Genomic DNA, 10,665 nt, shown 5'->3' with positions numbered 1-10,665 from the left:
AAACTACTTTTACACTGTATAGTAGAATATAAAACTACTTTTACACTGGTGGTAGAATATCAAACTACTTTTACACTGGTGGTAGAATAGAAAACTACTTTTACACTAGTGGTAGAATATTAAACTACTTTTATACTGGTGGTAGAATAGAAAACTACTTTTACACTAATGGTAGAATAGAAAACTACTTTTACACTGGTGGTAAAATATTAAACTACTTTTACACTGGAGGTAGAATATTAAACTACTTTTACACTGATAGCTGAATATAAAACTACTTTTACACTGATGGTAGAATATTAAACTACTTTTACACTGATAGTAGAATATAAAACTACTTTTACACTGGTGGTAGAATATAAAACTACTTTTGCACTGGTGGTAGAATAGAAAACTACTTTTACACTGGTAGTAGAATAGAAAACTACTTTTACACTGGTGGTAGAATATTAAACTACTTTTACGCTGGTGGTAGAATAGAAAACTCCTTTGACACTGATAGTAGAATATAAAACTACTTTTACACTGATGGTAGAATAGAAAACAGCACTTTTACACCGGTGTTTTTGTTTGAATCGTATCATCCACAGATATTTTGTGCAACATTTGTATTAAGCATATTTTCTGTAAGAGTGGTATTTTGAATTTCAAATTTTTAGTTTCTCTTCTGGATTCTAACGATGCCTTGAAAGAGTTATACCGGAAGAGGGCGCTGCCGCAAGTCCGAACATTCCATGTGCCCATTGAAGGAGGATTTAGTAAGTATATTTTAAAATTAACGATATTTTTTTAGGGTTATTGTATTTGTTGATATACTGAAGATATTTACAGAATAATTGATACAAGATTCGTTATACATCAGATATAAACGTTTTGATAGTTTTAAACCTGAATAATTGAATCAGGATGGTTTTCTATGTATGTGTGTGTGTTGAGGTGTTTCATTCTACAAGGGCCTAGTGTGTGTTGAGGTGTTTCATTCTACAAGGGCCTAGATGTGGCCAAACAGTCTGTAATCTGAATGTACAAGGTTCGAGTCGCGCTATGGCTCTGGTCATCATCCTGTTCACTTTTTGCACCTTTAGCCTAATAGCTGTGAAAGTCAATCCAAGGGCTTATTAACACCAGTAGGCTTTCAAGGCTTGAGCTTAAAAGCAACAATTTGAAGGGCGCATTCTAGGGATAATATTTTTTTTATAATTTTTCTAAATTATGTATATATGTGTGTGTGAGTGTGTGTGTGTGCGTGCGTGAAATTTGTTTCCCTAAGCTACACCCCCTAAATCCAGGTGAGTCATTCAAGAAGGAAGGGGAGCATCTAACATTAAGGGCCTAGAGCCCCAGTTAATCTTAATACCCCCTGAGTCAATTCTCCTATTCAGTTGAGATAGCCACATAGGCTACTGAAAACGTTGCTTTAAAGAAATGTTTCATGTGGATTCACACAAAGTTCGTTTTCTCTAACATATTTCACAACAGTTTAAATTACAAACATTATCTAGCTGACATAAATGAGAGATCCATTACATATACCATTTATTTAAGTTTGTTCACATAATTCGGCACACCTATAACTATTACATGTTCTTAGCGTGGTACCATTTAAACAGACACAAATTAATCATATTGTTTCATTACGTCTAAGAAATAAATTTCTAAAAACATGTTTTCTTTGCAGGAGGTTTCAGATGTAAAATGTAAATTTCATATTTTATTGTATCTAATTAATGGTTTGTTTGTAGAGGCAAATGTACGTCTTCTCCTACCACCTGGTTTACAAGATAACGAAATCACTCGTTATCCGATGATCGTATTCGTGTAAGTAAAAAAAAAAAATTCTGTTTTGTTGAACGTTACCATAATATCTTTTGTGATCTTTCCAAAATAAAATTTATGAGAAAACTCTTTAAAACCTTAAAGCAATAATGATTTGATTTCTACAAAATGTTCAGTACTGTTGATCCGTAGTTCCGTTACAATTAAGTGGTGTAGTCCAATGGAATTAAAAACTTGTAAAGAAATTTAGTAACTGATAGATGTGTTATACTGCGTTTCATAAGATATACGAATGTACAGAGGAGTCTACTACTCATCTCTATAACATTTAAGGTTAGACTAATCGTGCATGAGTGCCACATTGGAGATTAGCTAAGAAAACGTTGCTCACTAAGTAACAAAATACGATAGCAACGTCCTCTATTTATATTTTATCAAGAATGTTTTATTAATCACTCACAACAAGGTAAACAAATTTAAATACAAGATTTATTAAAGCACAGTCGAATAAAAATCAATTTTGATCACATGATGATAAAATGTATTTTATAATGTTTATAATAAAAAATTAAAGTTCCAGAAGTTATATATAATAAACCAAACAATTTGATTTGATCAGTCGTCAAAGGGAGTTCTATTTCCAATGGAGGGGAGTTCTGTATTAAATAGAGGAGACTTCTGTTTTAAATGTGGAGACATTCTATTTCAAATGGAGAGTTATGTATTAAATAAAAAATACTTCTGTTTTAAATGTGGAGACATTCTATTTTAAATGGAGAGACTTATGTATTAAATAAAAAAATACTTCTGTTTTTAATGTAGAGACGTTCTATTTTAAATGGAGGGGAGTTCTGTATTAAATAGAGGAGACTTCTGTTTTAAATATAGAGAAGTTTTATTTTATATGGAGGGAAGTTATATTTTTAATGGGGGAGTTATATTGGAAAAGGATGTATTTTTAATGATAGTAGGGCTCTGATCTATTCTTGTTAGAAATGTCTCTGTCACTGTGAGATAGACTGCACCTTATATTAAAACTCCAATTTCTGATAATATTGTTTCACATGAAGCTGTGTTGGTCGGGTGTGGCTTAGTGGTTAGAGTATAGGAACTGTGAATCAATGGATTCACGATTCACGCCCCGTTGCTGCGAAAAACATGCTCCGTGCCTCAGAATCATGGGTGCGCTATATGAATGATGGTCAAATGCCACTAATCGGTCAGATAAGAGTAGCACAAGAGTTAGCGGTGGGTTGTAATGACTATCTGCCTGTTCCCTCTAGCCTATCAGTTTAAATTTGGAACGTCTATACGCATAAATAAAAACTTAGTGTATGAATAAAAGTTAACATTAAATGTTTGTTTGATTTGAATTTAAACTGATAGACTAGAGGGAATAGGCAGCTAGTCATCACCACCCACCGCCAACTCTTGGGCTACTCTTTTACCAACGAATAGTGGGATTGACCGTCACATTATAACGCCACCACGGCTGAACTGGCCAGCAAGTTTGGTGGGACGGGGATTCGAACCCGCGACCCACAAATTGCGAGTCGAGCGCCCTAACCACCTGGCCATGCCGGGCCAGTTATCTAAGTAGTTTGACCACCTGTTCGCAGTGCACTTTAAATACTAGTATAAGTTTGTTTGTATTGGTTGATTTTCAAGATAATGTTTGATTTTCAAGAGAGTATGGGTGTCCTGGTTTTGTTTTTCAGATATTTCATTTAAAAACCAATGTCCTGTCTTGCCAATCTTACAACGTTTTACAGAAAACATAATCAACATTTAATAAAGGATTAGTTCTGAAAAATTCAAACTGTATGCCTAGAGCAAGAATTACTTTGGATAGGGATGGAGTTAACGCGCCAGTTGTGAGTAGGATGATCATCACTCACTTACTGTTTACTATCATAAAGCTAGTATCTCTGACTTAACTTGCAAATTTCTATTAATTATAATAGTTTGGTTTTGTGGTGAGAGGTCAAGACGATAAACATAGAGTGACGTCAGACATGAATCTTGATACCTGTAGACAGAGAGAGTTTTGGGATAACCCCCGGAAATATCTTCCGCCCCGGCAAAAAAAAAAGGAATAAAAAGATAAAAGAGGGGGAAGAGAGCAAGGACAAACGGAGTGCTCTGAATGGCAGCGTGTTTTTTTTTTTGTTTGTTTGTTTCTAGGCGTATTCCCCGAATCGAAATCCTGGTTACAGCCCTGTGAACCATCATCCTAATTGAATGCTATTTAGTCTAGCAGTTGTTATGGATCATTGTTGAATTTTTTTAAACGTTTCGTGCTTTATCTATAAACGCTCCCCCTCCCCCCAGTGGCACAGCAGTATGTCTGCCTACTTACACTGCTAGAAACCGGGTTTCGATATCCGTGGTGGGCAGAGAACAGATAGCCCATTGTGTAACTTTGTGCTTAACTACAAACAAACTAAATTATTTATAAATGATGTACAATCAACCTGTAATCGCCTTTCACGAGGTTTTATTTTGTCCAGATATTATAATCACCAATCACTGAACTCGTGCATCAAAAGCATGGAATTTTGCTTTAAATGAATTAATTTCACGAAACTAGCTATAACTTTATCAAATGTATCGTTTTCAAATGTGTGTAAACTGAAGACTATAAACCAGAATCTGAGGTACCCGTTCTTTGTCGAGGTTATGAACTTAACAAAATGTGGGGGGATTCTATGATAAATAACCCAAAAATCCTAACTTTCACACATGTTATTTATAACAAAACATATTATTACAGTATTAATCATTACCTCAATAAAAGTTTTGTATGAGCAGTAATAACTCACTATGTATATACTTAAAACATGGTATACACTGTGCGATGGTCAGGATGACTTTGTAGGAAGAGGTAGCAGCCAAATTAGGTGCAGTAGGTGTGCTTTCTGTTACCGACTTTCAACACCCAGCTCTTAATGTCCTTCCACAATATTTCACATGATTCATTAATTTACGATCATTGGCCGCAGAAATCTCTTACGAGCCGAAGTTGAAAGGTCACGTGTCAAAGTAGGAAAGGGGGGGAACTCAAGAAACGGCTCTTCATATCAGACTCATGGTAGCTGTTCAAGTAGAAACACCAGCTGAGTTTATGTATTATTGCAATAGTGGCGGCCATTTTTTATTGCATTCCTCCATAGAGAGTGTATGTGCATTTTCTGATATATAGGAAACGTTTGTGTGGCCACCCTCACACTGTATGTTGTGCTGTAGAAAGTTAATTTGTTTTTTGTTTTATGCAAGAACGTGGCGCCATCTATGAATGTAGTTAACGTTAACTTGCATCAAAGATAATAAATGCTCAATAATAGCAATAATGGGGTGGAGGGGATTGTGAACCCCCAATAACATGCATCTTGTTCCAAACTTTTATCCCACAAAGTGTGGTTGAGGTTGGCCCAGCAACCTAGGAATAGTTAGATAACGGACAGACAAACACACAGATTTTGGGGCTTTTTATATATACACAATTTGTTGTTGGAACAAGTTTGATTTACATTAGCCTTTACTTGTTTTCGTATCGATTTTTAATGCTACACCATTCATTCGTACGTTTCTCATGCCTAATTGAAACGGTATTTATCTTCAAGTTTACATCATTCGTTTATTGTAGTTTGAGAGAAGATAAACGAAGGAATTACATTACTTGATATCCCTGTGTTATTTTTAGAATATATGACCGCAAATAAAACTATCTCTGATACCGTAACGAAGTATTAAAGCGAATATTTGAGAGCATTTTATACAATTACTAATCATGGAAACTCGGTAAATTTAATTAGAAAACAGTACACTTTGAATCATGGAAAACTATAACTTACGACATTTAAAGTGGAGAAATGTATGCCTATTGTAAAATCGCTCATATCAACGTTTTCCGTAAGTGTTATATTCTATACTTTAATATAAACCCATTAAATAAATAAAACTTAGTGCCTTTTGCTGTTGCTCGTATGTGGATGTAGATTTAATACTAATTACAAGTAGGGTTTTATTTTCTATTATTACAGTGACGGAAGGCCAGGACATCAACTAGTAACTGAACGGTTCGAAATCCACTGGGGAACTTACCTGGCCAGTAAGAAGAACTTTATTTACGCCACGATTGATGGAAGAGGCAGTGGCAACCGTGGCGACGAAATACTCCATAAAATATATAAGAAGCTGGGAAGCGTTGAGATAGAAGATCAGATAGCTGTCTCCAGGTTTGTGTGTAATAGTTTTCGTAATGACAGGGACCAACAGTATATTCAAGCACAGTTTCCAATCAAGTTATGGAATCGAATTTACTGCCACCTGTTGCTCAATCCAGTTATAGTCAGAATATGTAGTTGTTTCAGGCCTGTGGATGCTGGATGTCAGTATTTCTCCAATTTTGAACAGACCACGTTATCCAAGTAAATAAGTTGTGTAATATTCCAGTTTTGGTCGTATAATATATTTCAGGTTTTCGGGCTAAGTCCGACAAGAACAAGAATCAACCAAGACCAGTCCATAGTTACCACACGGCTGAGAAAACTCGTAAGAAGTACCTTCCTGTCGGTGAAGACTGATTATAGCAGTGGAGAAACTACATCTATCATACGATATATAGTTGATAACTACGAAAACTACAGCATTTGTTGTAATGTTCTGAAAAACATACACACTCAACAAACGAGTTTTAACCACAGATGGGGCTGAAAACACCGTAATAATAGAAGTCCGAACCAACTCCCATACAGTTGTTCTCAAAATAGTATGTGTTTAATGTTAGTGTTAGGCTGGATTCTGATAAGAATAATGATGTTTTTTCTATAGTGGACATTTAGTTTGGGTAAATATCCAACAACCATAAAGTCAAGGACTTGAAACAGATACGTCTTTTCAGTAGTAAATATGCATTAGCGGAGACTAAGTTACAGGAGTGTTCCACTAATAATATACCTTAGCAGGGACTAAGTTACAGGAGTGTTCCACTAATAATATACCTTAGTAGGGACTAAGTTACAGGAGTGTTCCACTAATAATATACCTTAGTAGGGACTAAGTTACAGGAGTGTTCCACTAATAATATACCTTAGTAGGGACTAAGTTACAGGAGTGTTCCACTAATAATATACCTTAATAGGGACTGAGTTACAGGAGTGTTCCACTAATAATATAACATACGTTGGTAGATACAATGTTTCAATAACGTTCCTCTAATAATATACCTTAGTAGGGACTAAGTTACAGGAGTGTTCCACTAATAATATAACATACGTTGGTAGATACTAGGTTTCAATAATGTTAGATTAATCATATAATATACGTTGATAGGAACTGGGTTTCAGTAACAATACATCTTGGATCTGCTTTTTTTAGAAGTTAGGATGTATTTAACACTCAATTCAGTCAGTTTGTTTGTTTGTTAAGTACAAAGCTACACAATGCACTATGTGTGCTGTGTCCACAACGGGTATCGAAACCCGCTTTTTAGCGTCATAAGTCACGAGACTTGCCGCTGAGCCACTGAAAGGCAGTTTCAGTCAAAATACAATCCTCAAGAGTTACTGAGTTACAAGGTTATTCAAACCAGAATACAGTACCCTGATTACAAGATTATTGGGTTCCATAGTGATTCCAACCAGTATACAGTACCCTGATTACAAGATTATTGGGTTCCATAGTGATTCCAACCAGAATACAGTACCCTGATTACAAGATTATTGGGTTCCATAGTGATTCCAACCAGTATACAGTACCCTGATTACAAGATTATTGGGTTCCATAGTGATTCCAACCAGTATACAGTACCCTGATTACAAGATTATTGGGTTCCATAGTGATTCCAACCGGTATACAGCACCCTGATTACAAGATTATTGGGTTCCATAGTGATTCCAACCAGAATACAGTACCCTGATTACAAGATTATTTGGCTCCATTGTGATTCCAACCAGTATACAGCACCCTGGTTACAAAGTTATTGGATCCGTTAATTATTTTAGTCGATAAATTAGTGAGTAATTAGCTTCGTTGATAATCACATTGTGATATGTTTTAGGATGAATTATTTGAGTACTATATCTTTGGTTAATATTTTTTTAAGAGTAACAAGGCTAGATGGCGTGAGGTCGAACAAAGTTGTACTGAGAATAATGACCTTATGTTTATCGTATTTTCAGCAATCCCTTCCAGACACATTTCTTTACATCAGCATGTTTAGAAATTTAAATACTAAAACTTTCCATAAAATTCTCTCTGCTGGTTTTCTTTCTTTTACCTAAACGCTTTTCAGGAAATATAAGGCAAATACTGCAAAACAAAACAAGTTGACGAGGATCATGTCCCACTGGTCTTAAACAACACAACTGATCTTGAACAATCTTTGTATTAAAATTCATTCTCAGGTTTTTTTAATAAATGAAATACGCACGTTGCCCTGGCTTTGTTAAAAAAAAGAACAGACATCTTTAGCTGGTCATGAATATAGTTGTAAAATACTATTCAGAAACAAATTCAGTGTAATTTTTGTAATACCTTTACTTATAATACCAATATCACTGGACAAAAATTACGTATAACACAATATTATTCCAAAAACACTATATTTGTCATACCCATTGCTGACGACGCGTTTCGCTCAACCCAGAGATCATCAGGCCGCCTGGGACTCAACCAGCACAGTACTGGTCGGAATACTATTTATATAAGCCATTTCCTACTTCAACAATTTTTATGGTGTGAACGCCTATTTTAAGTTAGCAAAACATTATTATAGTTAATTATACTTGTCATAAAACATTAGTATCAGGCCTATTATATTTTCAACACTGCATTCTTTATTTAGTTCCTTAGGGATTTTCAAAAATTAGAAGAATGTATAATAATATTATTTCAACCACTCTATATTCGCCGTATCTATTGCCGACGACGTGTTTCGCTCAATCCAGAGATCATCAGACCGGCTGGGACACAACAAGGACAATAGTGATCGGAGCATTTGCTACATCAACAGTTCTCATGGTGTGCAAATCCCTAAGGGATTACATATAGAATACAGTGTTAAGAAATATGATAGGCTTAATACTAATATGTAATGACAAGTAACTTAATTATAATTGTGCTTCGCCATCTTGAGAAAGGCATTCACACCATAAAAATTTCATATATGTCATAATGAGTTGAATCTATAAGTCCGGATGAAATGAACATATGATGAAAGCTAAATCATTCTGCTTGCATCATGTTTTCGCCTTCAACCATGTGAACATTATAATATTATAGTTAATCCCTCTTTTTGTTACTAAAGAGTAGTTCAAGAGTTGGCAGTGGGTGATGTTTACTGCCTTCCCTCTAATATATAACTTAAAAATTAGGGACAAGTAACCGTCGAGTAACTTTCCGCAAAATACAACAAACAAATGAAATGTAATATTTTCTAAACTATCATAATATTAAATTATTATATTTCCACTTAATTAATTCATGATAGCATTTTGATAATTCTTAAATAACATTAAGTAGAATTGGGTTGTTGTTAAATGATTTTCTTTTCATCCAGATACCTAAAGAATGACTTACCATTTATCGATCCTGAAAAGATCGCCATCTGGGGCTGGTCGTACGGAGGCTATGCAGCAGCGATGGCTTTAGCCACAGACACTGATGTTTTCGAATGTGGAATATCAGTTGCCCCTATAACCAGCTGGCGATATTATGGTAACATTTTGTAACAGTGTTTATTTAATGTAATTAAAATGACTTTTATTTTTAAAGTGTATTTTCTCTTCTAGCCACTTTTTCAGCTCTTTCTTACTTGTTATCATTTCGAGATTTTAAAATGGCTTCTCTTATCATCTTAACACAACCCAACACTAAGTTATACAAATAAAAATTCTATCTATTGATTTTTGAGAAGGTCTAGCTATTTCTCCTTTCTTAGACAATTACGTGTATTGAACCTGGATGAGATCACGCACGACTTAAAGTCGAGTTACATAACCAAACTCACATGCTGTTCTTGTGACACGTATATGCTGAATAATTCTTGGTTGTAAAAAAGTTTTAACCCCTTCTCGATCCCAAGCCAGTTACCTTTACATGTTTGACGAGATCAAGCATGACTTAACGTTTATCGAAATATCTTATCAAACTTATATACTTTTGTTGTAGTAAGTGTTGAATAATGTTTGTTCTTATATACGCTCTTCCCGCCAACCATCGCGTTGGTTGTTTCAAGACTTATCCTGATCGATTTTTCTTTTCACTTCTTTTCCATTACTAATATTTTTATATAAACGTTTTCACTCGATTTGATTGAATGAGTGCTCTCTAATCGAATACTATAATCAACTTATCTATGTGCTGCTAATAGTTTTTTTTTTTTGTTCTCTTCGTTATTGTATAATTATAATAATTCATCAACCTTCAAATGAATGCAGATAGTTCATATACATTTTCCATTAATATATTTTTTAATTTTCTAGTGCTTGCAGTAACGTTCAAGTTTTCTCTTGATATTGCCAGGATTAGCGATTTTTTTCATTTATCGGAATCTTTACACTGAATTCTCCGATTTCGTTTTTTATCAAAAGCTTGTTTTAATAAGATAATTTCGATGTCCTAAAATTATGTTTACCTCAATTTTTCCAAAAAACTTTGTTTAAAATTATGTAATGATTATGAACTGATTCAAAATCATGTAATAACAAATTTAGTCATTGTTAATAATAACTAAGAATTGTTTAGCGTTACAAGTACGAAAAAATTATGAAGAAACAAAGTATTCGCTAAATATTATATTTTTTTCATAAGCGCAGGAAGTGGAGCATATACTTAGTTGGAGCTATCGTGTGAGTTTGGTTTGGTTTTAGGCCTAAACTTGTTAAC

At 34.5% G+C, this 10,665-nt stretch overlaps 1 protein-coding gene across 1 annotated transcript in view; it reads left to right on the top strand.

Annotated features, from left to right (window-relative positions):
- Positions 1-10,665, top strand: part of LOC111088034 (prolyl endopeptidase FAP-like) — a gene marked incomplete at its 5' end in the record, with an annotated part of 46,674 nt that overhangs the window by 23,322 nt on the left and 12,687 nt on the right. Inside the window, 4 exons of the mRNA XM_022396835.1 lie at positions 660-758; positions 1,743-1,818; positions 5,820-6,014; positions 9,338-9,495. Of these exons, the coding sequence (XP_022252543.1) occupies positions 660-758; positions 1,743-1,818; positions 5,820-6,014; positions 9,338-9,495 (528 nt within the window). The remainder of the gene's footprint in view (positions 1-659; positions 759-1,742; positions 1,819-5,819; positions 6,015-9,337; positions 9,496-10,665) is intronic.

The sequence above is a fragment of the Limulus polyphemus genome, unplaced genomic scaffold (genome assembly GCF_000517525.1).
Source record: "Limulus polyphemus unplaced genomic scaffold, Limulus_polyphemus-2.1.2 Scaffold3029, whole genome shotgun sequence".
Taxonomy (NCBI): domain Eukaryota; kingdom Metazoa; phylum Arthropoda; class Merostomata; order Xiphosura; family Limulidae; genus Limulus; species Limulus polyphemus.
This window is presented reverse-complemented; position numbering and strand designations above follow the sequence as displayed.